Below are 24,326 nucleotides of genomic sequence, written 5' to 3' on the forward strand. Positions count from 1 at the left end.
AAATGGAAACGCATTGCAACTTAGTGCCACAGTCCTGCAGAGAGAAATGTGCACCACCCACAAACCTAACCTTGATTAACTAGAGATGCTGAACTTTAATTTTTAAATTAATAACAAATAGATAATCTAGAGAAACAAGAACTGGAGACTGAGATCATGTTTCTCTTTAGATATGCCAAAATTCCTGAAAAGAGGAAGGAAATAATCTGCTGCTCATGTCAGGTACAAACAGGACAAGTCTTCATGGGCAGCAGCGTGGAGTGGTGGAAGTTTAAGGGGGCAAGGGGAACATGAAGGGAGTAGATCTGAAAAGCTGTGACATTTCCTTCAGCAGCACTGGGTACCATGTGCAAGGATGACATGTCTGAAGGTTCCTTCCAGCTCTACTTGTAAGATTTCTACAATCTGAAGGGAAAACTTTAGTCCTCTGTCAAAAAAAAACAGCATTTAGGTAGCACTGTTACTACAGAGATGTATTAAAATACAGAGATGCTCATGCTGGCTCCAAGGTAAGGAATGGAGATTCCCCCACTCCGTCCCTGATGTCCAGCAACAGAATTGTTTCTCAGATGCTCTCCACTCCCCAAGTCACTGGGGAGAACTGCTGAAACATTATTCTTCCTCCTGAGAAGGCAGTCTTCCTTGGTCACAATTAATTCTAATAATTCATGATTTGGCACACCTGATCTCACCTTATCTACGTAATTAGCAGCCTCCACTAATTTAAGCCTTGTTGCTTCAATGCTGAAGTGATGCTTCTGAAACTGAACAAAATGGATGTTAGACAGCGCAAAGGCAACTGGAAAGAACTGTGTTAAAACAAGTCACATTACTCTGGGAATAAGAAAGTAACTTTCAGGTGAACCCCAAAAGCCTCCTTTTACTGTACAGCTGCCTGTAAGCCCATCCGTACATGTATATTCAGATTTAATCCCTGGTGTCCTGTGGCAGGGATGTTACTCAAGCAGTGGTAGCAACGCAGTGGAGCAACCCAAATTTATCCGAGCTCCTAAACCCAGGGGCTGACAAAGAACTGACAAATTTGTCAGGTGAAATACATGGTAACATGACTTCATGTTGGAGGTCAAGGCTACTGCAGTGCTCATCACTTCTCACTCATCCAATGAATGGGGGGTGCATCTCACTCAGCCAACGAATTTGCCTACTTAAGCCGACGGGCAATTAAAGAGTTAATTTTAGCAAACTGTTTGATTCAAGGAATTAAAGTTGCAAAATGTTTAGACTGTTGTTTAACAGACAACAAAACCTGGGACAACTTCTAGTGAGGGAGACAGTAAAGTAAGAGCAGTTAACAACGACACTGCGAGGGCGTTTACCCCAGCGTGGCTAATGAACTGGAGAACAACATATGGCAGTTTCTGGGTATAATGTGTTTCCTCATAGCTTTCCTGGTATTCTGCTGCCTAATAGAGAAACCAAAATAGGTTCTGCCTCTTTAGTTTTGTTCAGAATAAATTACAGCCTAGAGCACTACATGGCTTTCTCTACTGGAGTTTCAAGTTGTGAATTATGAATAGGACCAGCCTGACTCCTGTCTGTGCTGGAGATTAACCCATCGGCAAAACACTGCGTGGTTTGCACTGTCAGTAAGTACATCTGGCGTGCCATCCAGGCTGGGGATGGGGGAGGGATTGCTCTCTTCACTGGGTCTCTTCCAGCCCGATTCTATGATCTGGAGCCTTAAAAATGTCTATTTATACATCTGCTACCAGCTCAGAGCAGGGGATGATCATGGTTATCTTCTCTAGAGATTAAGTGTACTGCAGAGTCAGAAGCATGTCATTCCTGGGAACCCACAAGTCACCCTAGGCTGAAGGCAGTCTCTCCCATCAATAACTAGGGCTGACCACTGGTATCTCAGGAGGCCAGAACTGACCTCCAACCCCAGTCCTGCATCTCTCCCCTGGCCAACAGTGGCTGATGGTGGTGGCAGAGGGGACATGGCTGCTAGGACAAAAGCAACAAAGACACAGCTTCCCTGTCTGCTGGTGGGGGTTGGACCATTGAGATGGCAAGAAGGAACCTGTTGAACGCCAGCTGTCCTCCCCTCCCCAGGAGATGCTGCGGGTGGGATGCTTACTCTTGGTCCTGTGCTCAGTTGGCATAAACATGATCCCGTTTCTTACCTCTGCGTAGTCAGCCACAAGCAGAAGCTCCACATACTTTGTAGTCTGCAGAGTCTCCCGTTTCACCTGTGGCAGCAGCAACACAGGTTATTTCCCCAGCAGCTCCCAAAAAACTCTTGACAAATCATACGTACAGGTCATTTTTCCCAGTTTGTTTTTCACTGGCCGTTCACCCCACCCCACACTCAGGGACCTCCAGGTGTGACTGACTTACAGCAATCAAATTTCACAAGTCAGTTGAACTACAGCAAGTGCCCATGTGCCCATCCTCAAGCCACCCATTTGTTCATGTATTGGATGCACATGTCTGTGCAGGAACAGCTACAGCCCAGATTCCTCGTGCTACACAGTGGTCCCAAATGCTCATTTATTTCCCTGCTGGAGCCACTATTTGGCAACCAGCTTGCTACAAATCCTTTAAAATATTCTCCTTCATTTCACTTTCTGAGCTATGCTCCTTGAGAACAGCAGGCTCCTCAGGCTTGCTTTAGAGCATCACGTACGGACCCGGTTTGAGCCCTGCTCACCCTCTGGCTGGGTGGTTTCATCCCAGTTGTGAAGTCCCTGAGCCAGTCTTCGGCTGCATCCCCAGTGCCCTGGTACCCACAGGCTCCTCTCTGTAACTTCAGGTTGTCCAACCTGTAGATCAAGTGCTGGTTTGGGCTGTCAGGAACAGGCTCTAAGATATAGCTGGAATTGCTGCTTAATATGATAAGTCCTCTGTTGAAACAGGAAGCAATAAGAGAAGTTAATTACTATCACAGCAACCGGAGACAAATCCTTCTTCTGCTGCTGAGTTTCTCTCTGACCCTGGCAAGGCACTTAGCAGGCCACTCAGTTCATTAATAAAAAGGATGGGAATATTTTGAGTCCAGAAGGGAGAATCCCCAAGCTATCATATACTAACATCTATTCAGTAGGCCTCAGACATTCAGTTAAGGGGCTATTGGAGCATTTGCTGCAACAGTTCTAACCTGAGAACTCCTGATTTTTTTTTAAAGTACAGCTTTTTCTTCAGGGACAGTGGAAGCTTTTCAACCAACTGAAGAAACTTGACTTTAACAGAACTGACCTAAAAAATTTGAAGACTTTGTCAATAGAAAAAAACCACAGTTATCTCTGGGTCTGCACACAGCCATATCGTTCTGGTTTTCTCAATGAGCACGTTACAGCCAGGAGCGCTGGAAACCTGTGATGCCCACTAGGTGTGTGGCTCGACAGGCGGCAAGCCACTCTGTGAAGGCTCAGAGTGAAAACAGCCATGTGTGCTCAACTCCTGTGCCTTCCTGGCAATTAGAAAACAATGTTGAGGAGCTGACAGCACATGCCGACAGCTCAGGGGTGCAAGAACCCTACTGCATGTGCACACCGACAGCTCTATCTCCTCTGCAGCTGGAAGGCAGACCCTAGAAAAATGCAGGCTGACAGAAGCAAGGCACTCCTGTGACTACTTCTGATTTTGGAGTATTTCTTGCAAGCCACAGGTGGCTGCACTGTCCTGTTTATCTCGCTGGGCTCTTTGGCCTCTGCTACATTCACTTAAGATGTCTCAGGTTTGCTTTGGCACGGGCTGTTTCCTGGCTGGAGCTGGTCCCATCAGCACAGCTTCCAATCAGCGCTCGAGAGATGACCACTAATATCAATAAAGCCCATGTGGTGTTCTGGAAACAAACTCTGAGCTGGTGTAAATGAATGCAGATCCTTAGTCACAATGAGCCATTACTACCAAAGCGAAGGTTTTAAATGCATAACATGCACAACCCCAGCACCACCCAGGGAGAAAGCAGAGAGCAGGGCTGACAACCCAGGAGGAAGCTCAGACTCGAAGACTTTTCCCCAAAATTCACTCAAAAACCTGCCAGTTGTGAGAGACGGGGAGGAGGAGCTGGTTTGTGCATCAGTGTGGAGTACTGGGCTGGGATGTGGCGGGTCCCGTCCCTGTCTCTGTAAGGGATGTAGCCCTGAGTCACTAATAAGGGTCTTTGGCTACGGTGGACTCCTGGGTTAAACTCACTCATTGTACAAGTCCATGTTGCCAGCACAAAGGAGGAAGAAGTCTAGGAGCTGGCTAGCAGGCCATAGTTACTAATGATACCCAATTTCTGCATTTCCCCCAACACACTCCCTTTTATGGCCAGGAACCTTGGCTGGGTGGCATTTGAGAACACGTCTATCTGCCCAGAAAGAAAGATGGCAGCCGGGCCGCTGGGGAGCAGAGCTCACGTGGCAGGTGCTGAGGAGCTGAGCAGAGCCGTTCCCACAGCACCGGCATCACCAGGCACTTACCGCAGTCCTCGACATGTGCTGAGCGTGACGCTGGAGTGCTCCCGGCCCCGCACCACCCCGTGGTAAAAACAGTGGTCCTGAAAGGCAGAGGGGAGCAGGGCTGGCAATGCAGTTTCAGGGATGGACACGTGCTACATTTAGGCATCACTTAGTCCCGTGCAAGTACAGCCAATACTCCAGTAATTGTCGTCTTTCCACTGCATTTAGCAGTCGACTATCACAGCTAAATCTCTGTGAGTCTGCACCGAAATCCGGCCTTTCAGCTGCCATGCGTGCCTTGTGTGAGTACATCAAACAGCTCCTTGTTGCCAGTAAAAATTAAGAGCTTTGAATCCCCAGGGCAGCAACTTAGATGGCTGCAGCATTAAGGCTGATCCAAAGCTTTCTGCTTGTAACAGGAGCTGCCTATCGATGGCAGCTGGCCCGGGGTCAGGCCCCAGAGGATGCGCCTTCAGCCCCAGAGAGGGTGATGCCATGGGGAAGTCCCAGTCTGGGGTTCTGGGCAAGACAAAGGCAGCCTCTGGCAGGGACAAGGAGGCTTTGGGGCAGAAACGCCAACATATTCATCACATCCCTTCCCCTCGCCCCAGGGCAGCATTAGTAAATATGATCTCATGGGGTTTTTATCTCTTATTTTTGCATCTCAACCAATGCACATCTTTGTGCCACTGCAGTGGAGAATCAGCCAAGGCCTGTGTGAGATCAGTAATTTATGGGATTTTTACTGAACAGGAGCCAGCTTACACAGACTGGTTTTCCCAAAAGCTGGGAACATCCCCAGCATGGAGTACTCAGTGGCAAAACTGAAAGCAAGAGGATGAGCAGCAGGAGGAACAAACAATTCCCCAGCACCCAGAGAGAGGGGAGCGATACTGGAGGCTGGCCTGGGCTCTCATATCAGAGCTTGGACAAAACAGTAAGATGTTTTTACCATTGCTGGGGGATGGAGACACTTTCTTGCTGGAACCCCCCAGGTCAGAAAGTCAGACGGCTTAAGGCAGACCCATGGGCTCAAAGAAAGGCTCTGGGAAAAAAGCTCATCTGCTCCTCCAAGCTCCCTGCCTGGTCTCCCCTGCATGTCATGGGAGGGAAAGCGCTCTCTGCACTCACCGTCTGGGTCAGAGAGGTGGTCTGGGGTTGTCCAGTCTGGCTGTAATGAGTCTCAGTGTAGCTTGGTGCAAAGAGGTTTCTGCAAATACAGGGAGGGGAAAAGAAAAGGGAAAAAAAAAAAAGACAAAAAAAGACAGTAAGATCTTTCTTTAGACCTGGATTTCTGTTTCCTAGGTGTGTTAGAAAATCAGCTAGATGCAGCTGTTTTTGAAGTCTGTGTAAATATTCCTGTTGTGGTGAACCACTGTTGTGGACGTGGGCTGGTCGCTGTTTGCTACTTGCAGCGTGAAACCAATTGCCATGCACAGAGAGGGCAGGCAGGAGAAGAGATATTTGGGGGACGCTACCCACAAGCTATTCTGTATCTCTGCACTCTGCTTTGGGTCATCACTTTTTGCCTGCAAGGCACCTGTTAACAGGGAGGCAGTGGCTAATGGCTTCCTGGTGGCCCAGGAGCCATCAAGCCACTGCAGAACCAGTGCTGCAGGTTGCGCTTCCCTGTGCAAAGCACGCTGTGTTGGCAGAGGGTCAGAAGGTGAAAATGTAGTTGACTTTGCCACATCCATCTACCTGCTTCCCTGTCAGGAGCGGAGCACTTCTCATGGAGCTTCTGAACGGGCACAGTGAGCCACCTTCCTCAGTGGCATCACGAAGATGTGGTGGGATGGCTCCTGTGACTGGGGTGTTGGAATGGAAGGATACAGGCTCTTTAGGAAGGACAGTCAGGGAGATGAGGAGAGGGGGCCACCCTCTATATCCATAACCAGCTGGAGTGGAGCTCTGCCTGGGGATGGATGAGGAGCTGACTAAGAGCTTATGGGTCAGGATTAAAGGGAGAACAGCAACAGGAGACGTTATAGTGGGGGTCTGCTACAGGCCACCCAACAAGGAAGACCAAGTGCATGAGGTTCTCTATAGACAGATAAGAGCAGCCTTGGTTCTCATGGGGGACTTCAACCACCCAATATCTGTTGGAGGGACAATACAGCAGGGCATAAGCAATCCAGGAGGTTCCTGGAATTCACTGATGATCATTTCCTTCTCCAAGTGATAGAAGAGCCAAAGAGGAAAGGTGCTATGCTGGACCTTGTTCTCACCAACAAGGAGGGGCTGGTGAGGAGCATGAAGCTCAAGGGCAGCCTTGCCTGCAGTGACCATGAAATAGTAGAGTTCAAGATCCTTAGGGCAGCAAGCAGGGTGCAGCAAGCTCGTTACACTGGACTTCAGGAGAGCAGACTTGGCCTCTTCAGGGATCTGCTTGGCAGAATAGCATAGGATAAAGCCCTGGAGGGAAGAGGAGCCCAAGAAAACTGGTTAATATTCAAGATCATTTCCTCCAAGCTGAGGAGTGATGCATCCCAAAAAAGAGGAAGTCACATAAGAACACCAGGAGGTTTGCATGGATGAACAAGGAGCTCCTGGACAAGCTCAAACACAAAAAGGAAGCCTACAGAGAGTGGAAGCAAGGACGGGTAGCCTGGGAGGAACAGAGAGAAACTGTCTGAGCTGCCAGGGATCAGGTTAGGAAGGCCAAAGCCCTGATAGAATGAAATCTGGCCAGGAACGTCAAGAGCAACAAGAAAAACATCTATAGGTACGTCAGTGATAAAAGGAAGCCTGGGGAAAATGCAGGCCCTCTGCAGAAGGAAACAGGAGACCTGGTTACCTGGGATATAGAGAAGGCTGAGGTACTCAATGACTTTTTTGCCTCAATCTTCACTGGCAAGTGCTCCAGCCACACCATCCAAAACACAGAAGGCAAAAGTGAGGACTGGGAGAATGAAGACCTGCCCACTGTAGGAGAAGATCAGGTCTGAGACTATCTAAGGAACCTGAAGGAGTGCAAGTCTATAGGACCTGATGAGATGCACCCCCAGGTCCTGAGGGATCTGGCAGATGAAGTGGCTAAGTCACTATTCATGATATTTGAGAGGTCATGGCAGTCCAGTGAAGTTCCTGTTGACTGGAAAAGCAGAAACATGACCCCCACTTTTAAAAACAAACAAAAGACCTGGGGAAATACAGGCCAGTCAGTCTCATCTCTGTGCCCAGCAAGATCATGGAGCAGATCCTCCTGGAAACTCTGCTAGGGCACATGGGAAATAGGGAGGTGATTGGTGACAGCCAACATGGCTTCACTAAGGGCAAATTGTGCCTGAAAATTTTGATGACCTTCTACAACAGGGTTACAGTGCTGGTAGATAAGGGAGGAGAAACTACCTGGACTTGTGCAAAGCATTTGACACTGACCTGCACCACATTCTTTCTCTAAATTGGAGAAACATAGATTTGACAGATGGACAACTTGGCGGATAAGGATGGTCACACTCAAAGAATTTCAATTAATGGCTTGATGTTCAAGTGAAGAGCAGTACCATGTGACGTTCCTCAGGGGTTGTTACTGGGACCAGCACTATTTAACACCTTTGTCAGCAACATGGACAGTGGGATTGAGTGCACCCACAGCAAGTTTGCCAGCAACACCAAACTGTGTGGTGCAGTTGACACGCTGGAGGGAAGGGATGTCATCCAGAGGGACCTGGACAGGCTGGAGGGGTGGGTCTGTGCAAACCTCATGAAGTTCAACAAGGCCAAGTGCAAGGTCCTGTGCATGGGTCGGGGCAATCCCCAGCACAAATATGGGCTGGGGGATGAGTGGATGGAGAGCAGCTCGGACTTGGGGGTATTAGTGGATGGAAAACTGACAATGAGCCAGCAATGTGCACTCACAGCCCAGAAAGCCAACTGTGTCCTGGGCTGCATCAAAACAAATGTGGCCATCAAGCTGAGGGAGGGGATTCTTCCCCTCTACTTTACACTTGTGAGACCCCCCCTGCAGTGCTGTGTCCAGCTCTGGGGGCACCAACATCAGAAGGACAAGGAGCTGCTCAAGTGGGTCCAGAGGAGACCACAAAGATGATCAGGGGGCTGGAACACCCCCTGTGAGGACAGGCTGAGAGAGTTGGGGGTGTTCAGCCCAGAGAAGAGAAGGGTCTGGGGAGACCTTAGAGAGGCCTTCCAGTACTTAATGGGGCTACAGGAAAGGTGGGGAGGGACTCTTGATCAGGGGGTATAGGGATAGGTGAGGGGTAACAGTTTTAAACTGAAAGAGAGTAGATTTACATTAGCTATAAGGAAGAAATTCTTCCCTGTGAGGGTGGTGAGGCCCTGGCACAGGTTGCCCAGAGAAGCTGTGGCTGCCCCCTCCCTGGAAGGGTTCAAGGCCAGGTTGGACGGGGCTTTGGGCAATCCAGTCTAATAGAAGGCATTCCTCCTCGTGTCGGGTGGGGTTGGAAGTTCATTATCTTTAATGTCCCTTCCAATGCAAACAATTCTATGATTCTAAAATAATAAAGGAAAGCCTGTCCTTGAGTTTGATCAGGCACTGAGATACACATCCAACAGCTGCAATTGAAGAATTCAATTTTTATGTGAGGACTTTAAAAAAAACCCTGTAAACTCAACATCATCATCCTCCCTTAATAGATGCAAGTCTCTGAATAGAGTTTCCTTTACTACTGCAAAGTCATGCCCCAGATATACTGGGATTAGGTTCAGTGCACCAAGTCCAGTGTACCAAGCACACCATAGGCCAGTTCAGGACACATCTGGGCATGGTGTGAGTTCTCAGCTCAAATCCGGGCTCTCTCCAGTCCCCAATCGGAGCACAATTATAAACCAGTCTGCACTGCATTTCAACTTCTGCCCAGAATCCAATTCCCATTTTTGTCCTAGGAAAATGCTGATTCCCCAATTTGAATTTGTTTGTGTCATCCTCATATAGACAATATTCTCCCTGTCTCCAGCCCTGGATCAGACTAAAAGTCTATAAAAGGCGCTCCTGTGCACTGAATAGTAAGCGGTTTGATTTGGTTCCAGGGGAAACAGCCTTCCCCTTCTTTTTAAACATCTGCATTTGCTAAACAGTGATGTAAAAAAGTACAGTAAGTCAAAATCTGGGCCAAACCAAGAAGGTCATATCCTGTGTCCCTCTCAGCAGCAGTAAAATGTAGGTTTAAAACAGTTTTTTAAAACAATGGCCTCACTTCCAAAAATTTGGAGAAGGATCACAGAATATGCCCCATCTATGAAACACACTTCTGCAGCAACCCTGTGGTGCCATCAGACCACTGAAGTGCCACACTTGCCACGCCACGAGGATGCCACGTGCATCCTGGGCAGTGCGATGCCAGCAACGCTGCAGCTGCAGTCCTGCATCCCTGCTTAATGCGTTTCATGCACCAGATTTTTGAACTATGCTCTGCAAGAAAGAAAAAAATTTCTTCTTTTCTTTGCTTGATTTCTTTAGGCAGAATAAAGAAAGCTGTATTAGAAGAAGAACCAAAGATTTTTCCATCTGTCTTAGTTTTGGTACGTGTCAGTCAGGTCTAATCTACCTTGAAAGCCTCTCTGTTTAAATAAGGGATTTAGCGCTTGTAATATCTAATTAAATTAGGCCAGAGCAACAGGAGAGCAGTCTTTGATAAAAGTCTTTGAAAGTGCTTCCCCCATCTGGCATGCAAAGGCTCAGACACCTGAACAAGTACCGATGGCTTAGTGTCAGACAAAACTGTCTTCCACTGTTGTATTTAATAGCATTTGATGTCGGGAATACAACAGCTTTTATCTCCACTTTCAAAGTTCACTGTAGCACAGGAAAGCTCATTTTGTTTCTTTCTGATGTGTTAGTTCTCATCACTAGATCCTGTCAGTGATCAGAAGGCAAGATTGCTGCATTCAGCTATCTCTGGTCTGTAAACTGAAGATAAGCACACAAGCACCATCCCACAGAAAATAACTCGCTTCATCTCCCTGACTGCAATAGCTTGCTCAGCATGAGGCTGCAAGAAACAAATGTTTAATCAACAGATTGCATTAACTAGAAGGAAATTGCCTTGAGCAATGTGCTCTGGCAGGTATCTGGTCTATGTAAGGCTGTCATCTCAAGAGCAGACAGTAAACCAGTGTGTATCTGCTCAGTGCTGCTAAAGCCGGAATGAGACACCAGCCCATGGATTTCCAGTAGCTGAGGCTTGCACAGTCTACTTGTTTCATTCCCAAACAAGCACCCTTATGTTTTCTTCCTGCTCCTTTATTCTTGGAAAGCATTCACTATGAATAGCTATTTTCTCTCTCCTCCAGCACTGACCATAAAACTCCTCAGTGCTTTGACTCCTGCCCAGCCCCAGTGCCGAGCAGGGCCACGCTGAGAACCAGGGACAGGATGATGCCACACAGCACACAGTGTGTGCACATCTCTTCCTACCTGCAGACTCAGGCTCTAGCATCTTGTAGACAGATTAAGGAGCTGAAAAGTCTGCCCAAATTTTTAGGCATATTTAAGCAGCTGCTGAGCTGCAAGCACGCATCATCTGGCTGAGCAGTGCCGTGTCATGACTTTCAAGTCTCTCTCCACCACTTGACTCCTATCCTACATTGCAGGCTCCCTGTGAGAAGTCCAGCTTCTTATTCTGAGGTTGAAACAGTCCTGTTTTGAAGACCCTCCCCTGCCTTAATGCAGGGGAGCCTTGGGGCTCTTGCAGCACTGCTGAGAAGGGCTATCACAGTGCATTGCATGGTATGTGGTGGGGAGGGCAGTGAGGAAAGAGGAAAGACAACAGGACATCTTGCAACACCCTTGGGGTGTTATCTCACTTAGAGCCTGTGGAAGTTCATTCCCAGCCCAACTCACTTCCTCAGCTAGCATTGAGCTTTCCACCAAACTGTAAATAAATAGAAAAGAAGCCTTCTTTCCATCTCAGAGTGCAGAGTTATCAGCCAGTCTTGTCCCTCTTCTCCATGTGTATCAGTTGTCGGATAAACAGGAGAGATTTGTGAGACACCAGTACCCCAAAACTTTATCCACCACCATTTCAGGACTGCATCACTGCCAGGCTGAATGGCTGATTCCAGGGCAGATCAGTCCTGCAAAAGCACTAATGGTCCTGCTTCACTGTTTCCAGAAGAGAACAGAGTTTACCTCCTTGCTGGAAAAACAACACAATTTGATCCTTTCTTCTCTGACACATTTTATGTCTCAGTGACTACCTCTCCAGCAGCTTGAGATGAAGCCGCAAAAGTCTGGATGCAAAATAACATCATTTAAAAGCTTCTGAGATCCAGTCAGACAGCTGGCAGATTGCTAGCACACATCATCTTCCTAAAAGGCAGCATGGAGTCCCTCATTAGAGGAGTTATCAGCATGAAGAATTGATGAAGTCAGAGGAAAAGCTGGTTTTGGATGGAACCCACTCCTTTGCTAAACCTTGATCACAGCTGCAGACACGTGGGGCTGTTTGAGGCCAGAGTAAGCTACACACAAGCACTCAGGATGTCCTAGAGAAGCCCTCACACCTTTCGAACAGTCACCAGCTTTCGGCAAGATCAGTTGTTTCCCAAGATCCAGCTCAGCATCCAGCTGAGGATGGAATAGCCTGCTCTTGGCAGGATTTGTTCCCCAGAAAGCCTTGGGAGCCGGGTTAAATACAAGTGAGGAAGCCAAATGAAGGAAGAGTGGCTTGGTGCCATAATGTACAGATGGCTTGAGACTGTTTCTGCTGATGACCGACGTGGAGTGATTTTGGTCCTGCTCCAGCCTGTCAATGATATCATTGTTTGAAACACAATCCTCATCCCCAGGCCACTGTGCTGCTCCCTGGAAGGGCCCTGCCGTGCAGAGCTGACATTATAGGGCAGCATGGCTCTGTTTTGCCACATCGAGATGCTGTGCCAGGGAGGTTATGTACTTCACACATGAGCCAATTGTATTCGATGGGAGAGGGAGGCTGAGGGCATGGGGCAAAACCCAGCAACTGCCCCTGTGGCACTTGAAGATGGTGCAAGAACATGATGTTCAGCTCATCCAGCAACCACAGAGAAGCAGCATGGGGGAGAGGGGCTGCACGGCACACCCAGATGCTCCCCAAAACAGCAGGAGGAAAGCTAGGACCTTTCCCGCATGACCACATTCATTTGAGGGAGCACACATTTCCCAGCTGCTCTGGAGAGCCTCACCCTTATTTTCCTGATAAATGGGAGTAGTCTTCTCTCACTTGTTAACACAAGTTTCAGAGGGGCTCAGAGCCCTCCATCCCAGGTGACCACTGCCAATATGCTTGTCTCCACCAGCCACAGATCACCTGTGGGCACCGGGAGGGCCCCAGTGACACACTGGTGCTTTTGCTAATTGGAGCAAGAAGGACTTTTTATAATTTGGTCCCATGAGCAACTTTGTTTGGGTTCATTTTACAGAGGGGCTAGTCTGCATGAACAGCTGCCAATATCTAAACAGCCCTGAGTATCTAAGAGACAGACATTTTTTATTTCCTCCCAAAACCCAAAAGCTAAATGGTCCATGAAGCTCTCGTGAGAAACACTGATTCTTAGTTTTTCAGTTGTGGGACCAAGAGAAGCAAATAGTGCAATCTCTTACATCTATTCCCCTGTCCCTTTCCTCAAATCACAATAAATCTGTCCAGTCAGGCTTCCAGCATCTGGGGGTGGAGGGAATTGACTCTCCCAAGAAAGCTTAGATGTCAGATTTCCATCTACAATTTGTGGTCCCACTCCATTGCCTCTCAACAAGATCCAAGTGGGATAGAAAGGGAATTTGACCCCTTACCTCCCAGACACTTAAATGCTCCCTAAAGTCAGAATTTATTATCCACGCCTGAGGTGATCCTATCTTGACCACCACCAACACCTGACCCACGACAGCACGAGCAGGCAGGCCTGCTTCCTGTATCCACCACTAGTGGGAAATTGGAGATTTCACCTCTCTGGAATCCTCCAGCCAAAATCTGGCACTTCATAAAATCAGTGAAATCCAGATTTATTTTTTTTAATTGGTGAATTTTATCCAGACAAAGCCTGGAGCTCTTAAGCTCCCTTCCTCAAGAGCCTTTTCTGATATATTCAAAGACACATTTATTGTGTGTAGAGCAGCAGTTTGGAAGGAAAAAGTAGCTTCCCACCTACTGAGGTGGAACCAAACTACCTATTTATAACATCTGGAAAAATACCACAGCTTAAAGACTTTCCATCCCTTTTTGCCATCTACACCATCTGTGACATTCACTGTGTAAATCAGATTACAGGACCCAAGCAAAATTTGTCACATAACCCCTTGCCTTACTAATGGGAACCATAAAAGTTGCCTGGAGAGGAAAAAGGAAATAAAACAAATGGAAAACTTGTTGATAATGAGTAAGGGAGCAAAAGATTTAAAGGTCTCCATTTCCTCATCTCTTCCTCCCTGCCCCACACAGAGAAATCACTGTATATCCCAAAGGAATCAAAAGGCTGAAAAGCAGATATGGCTTTCTAGGTCCCAACCTTGTTTTCCTGATGACTCCAAGAGACAGTAGAGCAGGATAAACTCAATTTCCCTCCTTTACATAACCCTTACCCCCCTCCCCATACAGGAAGCCCATTAGACACTGATGATGTGTAGCCCATCAGTGGAATAATCTCATATATCCTTCCTGCTCAGAGGTGGGCAGCAACCTGCCCTCTTCCTCACTCAACTGGCAGAAGAGGCCCTGGAAATGAGCAAAAGCAGGAAATGGTATAATAAATACAAGTGAGATACAGATTCCTTATAGCACCGCTGAGAGCACTGAGTGGGGCTGGAGTGCTCGTCACCCACCCAGGTGGGGCCAGAAGAGCTTGGAAATTATAATGCTCCCTATCAGATCAACCTGCCTCAAAATAACTATCTGGATTGCTCCCGAGGTCAGACCAGATGGGCTTCAGATTTTCTTTGCAGTGTCCTCAGCGAATTGCTGCACATCTCCGCTGGGGCTCTGCCACCAAGTATCCCATGCCATCACGGCTGCTGCAGGGTGGCAGCCAAAAATATGCAGCTGAAACAGGCAGCTGTGCCCTGCATTGCCCACGGGATTCACCACAGGCAGGGACGTCCCCTGGAGAAGGTGACTTATGAAGAAGCCTCCACTGCTCCTTGCATCTGAGTGGATCTTCCCAAGTCTGCTCTCCTCATGAAAGACACAAAGAGGAAGAGGAGAAGAGTGAAGAAAGTCTTGTTGATACTTTTCCTGCACTCAGGTGAGAAGACAAACTCCCTGCAGGTTTCTGCTGGGCCAGTATGAGCTCTCCTCTTCAATGGAAAGAAAAGGCTCACACCAGGCAGTGTTGCCACACACATTCAGAACATCTCAGCATCCTCTCCCTACTTGGCTCAAAGCTGCTTTTTATTAACAAACACAAATGCTCTTTAAAAAAAGGTCACTTTTCATCCAAGGTTTGCAACTCAGATTCTTCCATTCTGAAGCCCCAGCCAAATTTAAAGCTGCTTTACAGGCTTCTCTCCATATATTGATTGTTTGTGCAGCCTTGAGCTTTCCAATCCTGCAGCTGCAGGACATGGTTTTGAGTCATTTAAAACAAGCCTGAGTCGTTTGGGGGATATACTTTTATCGTTATTCAGAAATGTTAAATAGTGTTGTGAACTCAGCTTGGAACTACAGTGTGGTTCCGCCTTCTTATCAAACTCCTGAACAGGAAATAATGCAATATTATGTTAACTGCTAATGCAATAATTGTATTCATAGATATACAAAGCCCAAACTCAGATGTGTGCTTATTACAAAATACAGAGATGTGCACAGTTCTGAAGAAAGATATGCAAGAATTGCTGTGTTTCACCTCTGTGGATGCACACAATGTCCTTTTCACACGGAATATGAAATCACAGACTTGGCATGAACATTTCTTCTGCATATTGAAAACAGCATGTTTCTTTCAAAGCGAATGCATCCCTACCAAAGGCATACAGATTATGGCTCTTTTTCCCTCCCCCTTACCCTTTCATAGCAAGCTCATATTCTCATCAGCTTTCTCTCTCCCTAAGGGGAGTGGTGAATGTGTAACAAGGCTGCCTAATCCACCAAGAACATCACTTAAAACAGTTTCACTAGCTTGGCGTATCTCCTTTCTAGCTTTGGGGACCACTGGGTAAATCATATCCTAAACAGACCCAAAATATGCCAATCATTTCATGCTTTGTGTGGTGGGAGTCTGGGATGTGGATATGAGAGTAAAATGGGAGTAAAGCGTGTGTATTTGCACCCCTGTGCTGTCCCAGAGAGGGAGCAGACCACCAACCTTGGCACCACAGCTGGTTTCCAGAGGCTCTTCTGAACTGGGTCAAATAAATAACCCAGAACTCTGGGACTTACTTTAATTTAAAAATCCCCCAGGTACATTCCTTAAAGTTGCAGTGCTGTTACACCTGCTTTCATGTGAACTCGAAGCCAGGAGCAGAGAGGTTGCAGGCAGCTTTGAAGGGACACTTCCCACCTGGGGGATTTCACCTTCTCTCCCGTGGTCTGGGCGCCCAACAAGCCCTGCAGAGAAGTTGTCCCTGATGCTGCAGCTACTCGGCACTCCAAACCTCAGCTAGAATGTCAGGCTCCCCTATAAGCTAAGCAATAGCAGTGGTGAGATCCTGGGTGCTGGGGAGCAACCCCAGGCTGGACTCTGCCTTGCTGCATGCTTTGACAAGGAGAAGCAGTTTGCCTCCACTTAGGAGTGCTCTATGGATGCTGATAATTACAGCACCCACAGGGCCCCCAGAGACTTCATGTTTTTGTTTGTTTCATCATTTCTCTTTTGAGTGTTTCTAAACTACTTCTGCACCTTCACAATTCTCTGAAAAGTGATGGCTCTCCAAAGCCTCTCATCTAATCAAGTTCAGGTTTGCATTTTGGGATTATACAATCACCTTTCCTGAAGAAGGACTTGAGGCCTGGCAGGACTCCCATGTGAAGCACAGCTATCTATGAATCGCTTACATTTTCCACAGAAAATAAAAATAAAGAACTCCAAACCGCTTGTTGTATTTCATCAGTTCCTAGTAAGACAATTCATCCTGCAGTGGAAGTCTGTGAGCACACTTAAGCTTGTGTGTATACATCTCAACGAATGAAAATGCATTTCAGGAAATAAACACAATAGAAACCTTCTATTATTATAATTCTGTTTACTAACACTAGCAATGAGTTTGTCTGAACTGGAAATAGCATGGCATGGCTCCTGCAAGGCACCTGGAGGCTATGTCATCATGCTTGGAGCACAAATGGATTAATTCAGCAAGGATCCTTGCTCTTGCCAGCTTCTACTGTGCCAGAAATCAATTCACCTTTGCATAGTGATTGCAGAATACGCAAGACCTGAGGGTCCTTCCACCAGGAAGGAGACCCCCAGCAGCACTAGCAGTTGCGCTGCTTCCAGGTTCAGTGCAGAGACTGGCATTGCTGACTGCTGCCATCAGCCACAGCCAGCTTTTCCTGCGTTAGACAGGCCTGAGTTAGCAGTGTTTATGGTGCCTGGTCTCTTCTACCATTTCTCCTTTTTTCCTGCTGAGAGATGCCAAAACACACAGGATTTATAGCTGTTTCTGTTTAGTTCTACACAGGTGCATGACTGGGAAATGTGTCCAGCTTTTGCAGCACTGAAACTCCCAGTAGCTTATGTGGCCTATTACAGAAAATACCTTGTAGGATGTTCTCACCTTTCATCAGCCATCAGATTTCAGTCTTTACTGCAGACAGTGCCAAGAAAAATCTGGTTTTCCTCCAAAACACCCTGAATATCATTTAGGTTTATGCACTGCCATCAAAACTAATACGATCTTCTGACGCTTCACTCTTCCAGGAGGAAAACTAAGCCCCCAAGCTCTGTGGTTGGGATGTTTAAAATATAAGGAGGGTCATTATTACAAGGTTATTATTCCTACTGATTCTAGCAGACAAATATTTGGTTGTGTTTCCATATATAAATCTTCAGGCTTATTTAAAAATAAATAAAACACCAACAGCACAAGTGGACTGCTTAGCAAAGACAAGCTTCTTGTGGCTAAATTTCCAGCTGCTGTTCCACCACTGGAAACTAATGTGCTCACAGGGCAGAGAGCCTCTGCAGCAGCCTCCAGATCACATCCTTCTACCTACCTTAATCTCCTGCAGCTTCAGCTGAATTCAATACTCTTCACACCCTATGATATCACACAGCATTGCGGTATCATGCCTGAGAGCAGGTTACATTTCAGTTAATGCAAAAGCATTTTTTTCAGTCTACTTTAGCATGAAGGGCACTAATGGAATTGAAACCATCACATCTTTTCTCCTAGGAAACGGAGCAGGACGTCTTTGGATCACAGCAAATGAAATCCTCATTAGAGTCACACTGATGCTAAAGCACTGAGCCATTTGGAAATAGTGCACTTCATATCAGCAACAGTTTCTAGTTAATGTTGTAAGAAATATGATGCAAAAATAAGTTACACGTTGAGGGCCAAGTCATGGACTGCTTTTTGCTGACAAAGCTCTGCTACAGTCAGTACTGTTCGGCTGATTAACATCAGTGGGGACTCAGACCTGGAATAACCTTGAAATCCAAAAAAGGATTTCCTCATCCTGTCTTTATCAAAACCCTGTTGAAGTCAGTGGAGGTTTTCCTGTTGACTTCACTGTAATCCTTGTTCATTATTTTAGTGAGACCACAATGCAAGGTACAAGCACACTTACCCATTTTTCTCCAGTTCCAAGATGAGCTCCTGGCCTTCCACCTTTACCTTAACTTCAGCTCTGAATGGATGCTGTGTGCAAAAGAGACAGTGCCCATTACTCATACAGCATCATAATTATGAACACATCCAGAAACACAAATTGTTCTCCTGGAAATTGCAGCTGACCTTAAACCACTCCTCGCCTTCCTCCTACCTTCAGACCTGGAGTGCTGGGGAAGGGAAGGGCCAGGCTGTGGTGGCTCCCAGCCCCAGGCACGCTGCTGCATCCCCTCAGCACAGCCACACAGCGCCAGGCAGCTGTACAGGCACACCGGTGGGATGCGGGACCTGAGCTAGTGGCCCTGGTGTCTCAGGAGGAATAATAAATAGGCTCAGATGAGGTAACAAGTCCTGGTGCTGGAGCGCTTGGGGGTGCAGTTGGGTGGGAGGGGTGCACTGCACCCCCTTCTCCTGTACACTATGCTCAGGACCACATCCAGGACATCCCAACTTGCCCCAGAGCTTTCCAAGTCAAATACATGAGCTCGTTAACCAAAGCTTCCTTCGTTGTTACAGTAGAAAAAGCCATTTTTAGGAGACTATTTCAGGACAGGAGGAATCATGCCTTTTCCAGAGATTTTCACATAGTTTCTTTACTTACTGAAAATGTCAATAAAAGGCATGCAACAGGGTCCCATCTTTAGGCTCTAGCTGTTGTTCAGACAGTATTTCACTGCTGCTCTTATATTAGTCCCAGGCTGCCAAGGGACTAGAAACCATGACAGCAACTTTCCTACTGTGTTCAAGTACACGGGCACAGCCCTGGTTTGCCATCTGCCTACAGCTCCAAATGAGGACACAGGAGAGCTGGCTCCCCAAGGCTCACTGGTGTTAACAGAAAGGGCCCTAATTTCTTAGTGCAATGACAGATGCATACACTAAAACCTATTTTTTACAAAAATATGGTTTTAAAATGTAATTAGATATTTTTTAAAAAACCAAAATTAAATATTTAAAAAAAATCAACAGACTGAAAGTATAGAATATGTTTTCTAGAGGACCAACTAGAAGGGCCTCTGGAGTTCTTCAGTTTTACCTCCCTCAAAGCAGGACCACTAGCTAAGGTCAGCTGAGGATTTCTGAGTCTGAATGCTTTCACATAAAGGGAATGGATGAATAAACTCCCCAGAAGAGAAATAACCCATTTGATAAGAACAGACTTCTCCATTCAGTTAGAAGAAAAAAAAAAAAATCATAAAAACTGGCGAGATGATTAACCCATAGTACTTCCTAGTTCAGTGTTGGAGGGGATTTTGCAGAACAGATTAACTGAAAGCAAAATAAAGCAAAGCTGACTGAATAGGATGTTCTGATGAAAGATCAGCCCAGAGATGCACTTGCTTGCCACTTCATCAATTCCAAGCTCTCCTTTCAGCAGCTCCCTGCTCATATTCTGGGTTTTGTTCATCTTCAGTTTCCAGGACATCTCACTAAGCTCACACAGATGATGCAAAACAGCTTAATACATTTAATATACACAACAGCTAATTCCAAGGGGCTGAGTTTAGTTTACCGAATCACAGGTGCTCAGCACATCTCAGAGTAGGTCTGTTGTTTTGCTCACTAACATGTAAGCAATGGAGATTGCTTCGCCCGTAACTGGGGGGTGGTGGTGTCTGAGGGTCTCCATCATCATAAAAGTCTCTTCAAAAAGGTTGTGCAAACATCCTTATTACTAATAACGCCCTTCCTTCTTCTTCACAATCCCACTACTTCAGAGCCCATCAATTGCTGTGTAACTGAAACATTCCAGCTGTACATAAGCTTTGCTAACACTGGTTTTAGAGCCAACAGGAACTTGCCTGAAGCAAACTACATACGACCCCCGAGACCCAGCAAATTTGTATGAGTGGAAATGCTGTCCAGATGTATCTGTATCACTATTAATAATAGAACCAAAAGCTTCCAGGCAGCAGTGCAAGGAAATTTTTAAAGGAATTAAGATTATGAGAGAGTCCTTGTAGCTTTTCTTTCAATATGACACAAGTTTTAGAAAGTCACACCATACAAAGTGAAGATAAACCCCCAAATAACACCTCTTACAGGGAGATTTTTTTTCTTACAGCCATGATTTTTCTTTAGTATAATGCTGCAGCTTCCCTTTTTCTGGTTCACAACACATACACCGTCTGGATTTTCCTCTTTCATTCGATTATGCAACTGATAGCTTCTTGATTGTGGCAATGCAAATGCTGGGAAGTTGACCTGCGGTTTACTGTGGATGTTTAACTCTGACATCCCAGCAGTTCTCAGAACGGCTGCGGGCAACTGACACACTGCATCCGTCCACACAAGAGAAGTGGGAGCGAGACCTATATCGATTCATATGGTGCCTAAAACACTGTTATTAAGACACACCTGAGCTGCTGGTTGGCTTTTCTTAGTGAAGCATCCTCGCAGCTGGGGTTCATCTCCTCCTAAAGGAGACACCTCCACGCAGCAGTTCCCTACAGGCCACTGTTGTACTGCCCCACTCGCCTTTCACAGGCACATGGACCAGGTAGGCTTGATCTAAGGTTTAAGGCATAGCAAGAGGACAGACGACTACAAGAAGCCCTCGCACAGAGCGGATGCGAGTCGCCAGGAGCCGTCTCGGGCTCGTTGCCCGCGATGTGCCAGCCCTCGCCCGCCCTTCCCCGGCACCGGGAGCCGCGGCGGCTCCTTGTGCTGCCGACGGGCTCCACGGCTCATCCCCGCGGCTCGTCACAGAGCTCCGCCTAAAGCAAAACGCACATCGCGAGGTGCTGTGCTAACCGCGACATCGTTCCTTTCCCTGGAAACGATGCGGAGGTTTGAAAACAAAATAGAAATCAAGGGCTGGGCGCGACCTTACCTTCTCGCTGCTGAGGCTGCCCAGGGCTGCCCAGCGCGGCTCCACCACCTCGGGCTGCGGCTCCCCGCCGGCGGAGACCCCTCCCGCTGCGGAGACAAGAGGAGCCGCTCACGACCCCACCCGCACCCCGCCCGCGAAAGAACACGAAGCCGGCGTGGGGGGAGACAGCTCTACGCTGGTTGCAGGGGACGCAGGATACCCCCACCAAACCACCCACCCATCCATCCATCCATCCTCCTTCCCCCGGGACTCCTGCAGCCCCCCGCCTGGGGCCGTGGGGGTGTCTCCTTCTTTTCTTTCTCCACCCCACCCCGGGCGCAATAGCGGCTCTGCCCTGAGATGTGGGGCTGGGCTGGGCTGTCCCCCCCCAGCACCCCCGGGCAGGGGGAGCTTGAGCGCCTCCCTGGGGCTCACTCTGAAAAACATGCCGCCCCCTCCCCGCTTTTTCCAGCACGGAAAGCCATCCTCAAAAACTAGCAAAGTGAGCAGACCTGTTGGGGGGCAACAGCTAAATCATTGTCAAGAGGCTCCTGTAGGAGCTGTGTTACAGCTTTGTTTGTTTGTTTATTATAGTTGTATGTAATCCTCTCAAACCATTAATAGCTGAACCCATCCAGAGGCACCCTAAACCCCTTTGCTCTTGGGAAATGCATTGCCCCTGGACAGCTGAAGGGATGTAGAGTGAAATTTATTGTGCCCATATACATGGGTAGAAGTGAAAAGATGTTCACTGCTCCTCTCCCCTTAAGGCAGAGGCTGAGGAAGGGCTTGGGAGCATCCACAGCTCTTAGTCCCTGTACTGCCCTTCAGGGATGTCCACTCACTCCCATGAGGCTCCCCAAGGAGCATCCCTGTCTTCTCCTGCATCCTTCAGGGCTAACCCATAGATTGTAGTCCACACATCATCTCTTTGGTAGTGCTCTGCCCTTGAAGGGGATGAGCACCCAGAGGACCGTGTCTGGTGCCTTGCTGCTGGGTTATCCAGTAGGCCCAGGGTCACACCAGGAGAGCACAAGGCCATGGGGCTGTGCTAAGGTTACCAGCTGCAAACACCAGAGCTGTAGATGCTCCTTGCACACGCCGAGCCCATGAAAAGCGACTGCCTTCCCTTATGTCAGAGTATTTCTGCTGTGACTGCCGGCCAGCTCAACTGCAGCCACACTAGCAAGGCTACGCGGCTGGACTGACATGCATTTTCATGGGGTTGGCTCAGAGTGGTGAGAAAAGGCATCACCTCTCAGTCACACTCTTCAGACAGCCATTGATCCGCATTGTCCGTACAACCCTTTCCATTCATCCCTATACTTAAAGTGCCTGTGTAGGTGAACCACCAGGGAACCAGCTTAAGAAATGGGGAGAATTTGCACCTGGCTAATGTTTCAGAATGTATCATAAATTAGACCGATAGGAAATTAATACTCCATTTAGAATAAAGGTTTGCTAGATAATAATAATGATTTTGTCTCTTGTCCAGAGGTTTATTTATGCTATTGAAACCACTGAGCTCTCTCTTACTGAAGGTCTTTGCTGATTCCTGTCCCTGTGCCCAAAGGAAATGTGACGGTTTCCATTTGCAGATGCCATTTTGGTTTATGACTTTCATATATGTCCCCTCTCTCCCCATGCTCAGCCTCTGTGATCTTGTGAAGGTCAGTTATTCCTGATATCACTGGCAGAGGCTGTGATAGGACATCTTGGGGACACCTAGGGGGTAAGTGGGCTATAAATGACATTTTAGCTGACCCACAGTCACAAATCTTCTTCACACAACTAATCATGTTATTTCCTACATCAAAAATCCAGAGACCAGATTTCAGCTCTTTTCTAATCATGTGGAGTATTGAAGAGAAACCTCGATTTTTTTTTTTTTTTTTTTTTTTTTTTTTTTTTTTTTTTTTTTTTTTTTTTTTTTTTGTGAACTCTCCCATTTATTTATAGCTGCCTATATAGAAGAAAACAATGGCACTATTGTTGATGTTTTTATTATAAATAAGTAAAAATGCAAGCCAAATTTAGACACAAATTTAGCTATTCTGCTTTCATCCCTGCATAAAATTTCTGTCTACCCAAAGGAAAAAAAAAACCCAACCTTTAATGAGGACTGAAAGGTTGTCAGAAATCTTCCCAGTACAAAAATTTTTCACAGGGACTGCTCCATAAATTTCTCTAAAAGATCAGCTCCAAAAAAGCATGAAATGGAATAAAAGGACTCTTAGTTGAAGATTGTTAACATACTTAGACCAACAATATCTGCTTGTGCTTGTTGTCATCGTTCAGTATCATAAAAATAAAATACATGCAATATTTGCATTTGTTATATCGTGATATTTTTATCTTTGGATCTTGGTAATATGAGAAGTGCTATCTTAATTTATAATCACCAGGAACTCCCTTTACAAAAATATAACCACACTCTGTGCAGTTGTTATATATAGTTTAATGTCTCTATATATGATATATCATTTACTTACATTACTGAGACATTGTTGCATTGAAAGATTCAGGATATTTCAGCCTTATTAACATTAATCAGATGCTGTAACACTACCTGCCTCTGGCACACGGTGAGTCAGATCCTGCCTGTACCCATCTCTTCAAAAAGCTCTTACCGAAGTCAGTGGGACATTTGCCTGATTCACAGAACAAAGTCAGGCTTTCACTTATCTAGGAATTACACAGACTTGGACTCATTTCCTCCAGGATCCCAACTGCCTGATTAAAAGTATCAGCTGGGAATCTGGAAGCCTGTGCTCTGTTCCCTTATCTGTTGCATCCCCTGTGATCAAGGGCTAGACATACCTATTAGCAGCAGCCTCCATGCAGTACCCAGAGCAAGGGGGGGTGCGTGGGGTCCTTCAGTAGGCTTCAGAGTAGGTGTTTCAGTTTCCCTGGGGCAAAGCTGATGAGAATGCTTTTGCAGTGAGGTTTCTGCACTTACTCAACAGTTTGCAAGATGTTTTAACATTACTGTTGTTAGCTGGAAAGCAAAAGGTGATGATTCTCCCATTATGTTCATAGTAAATTAGGAGTTAGCCACCTAGAAGGAAATAAAAAGACTTACAGAGGAGAATGTCTGTTAAAAAAACAGACTTATGCAGAGAATGACTTGGACATGTATCAGACTAAAAGCTCAGTAATATTTCATTGGAACTCTATCTTCAGAAATAAAAAAGGTTGTTGAACGAACCGCTCTGAAAAGCCTCCTGCTGACACTGGAGAAATGTTAACAGGAATCAGTCTTAGCAGGAGAAGGTAGAAGACTTTTTCTTCTGCCTAACCTCTGCATTACAGACACTTGCACCAATAAAAGAAATTTTATGTCTTTGGCTGACTTGAGTGGAATGTGAAATCTTCCGTTTTT

General features: G+C 46.7%; 1 protein-coding gene across 1 annotated transcript in view; it reads right to left on the reverse strand.

The window, feature by feature from the left end:
* ADAM19 (ADAM metallopeptidase domain 19) overlaps window positions 1-22,237 on the reverse strand; it is a 38,676-nt gene extending 16,439 nt beyond the window's left edge. Inside the window, exons 1-8 of the mRNA XM_026858510.1 lie at window positions 22,213-22,237; window positions 20,966-21,051; window positions 18,092-18,162; window positions 5,544-5,622; window positions 4,434-4,510; window positions 2,675-2,867; window positions 2,148-2,213; window positions 693-764 (exon numbers count right to left, since the gene is read on the reverse strand). Of these exons, the coding sequence (XP_026714311.1) occupies window positions 693-764; window positions 2,148-2,213; window positions 2,675-2,867; window positions 4,434-4,510; window positions 5,544-5,622; window positions 18,092-18,162; window positions 20,966-21,051; window positions 22,213-22,237 (669 nt within the window). The remainder of the gene's footprint in view (window positions 1-692; window positions 765-2,147; window positions 2,214-2,674; window positions 2,868-4,433; window positions 4,511-5,543; window positions 5,623-18,091; window positions 18,163-20,965; window positions 21,052-22,212) is intronic.
* Between the last annotated feature and the right edge of the window lie 2,089 nt (window positions 22,238-24,326).

This window comes from Athene cunicularia, assembly GCF_003259725.1.
Source record: "Athene cunicularia isolate RWA chromosome 13 unlocalized genomic scaffold, athCun1 chr13_part1, whole genome shotgun sequence".
Classification (NCBI taxonomy): domain Eukaryota; kingdom Metazoa; phylum Chordata; class Aves; order Strigiformes; family Strigidae; genus Athene; species Athene cunicularia.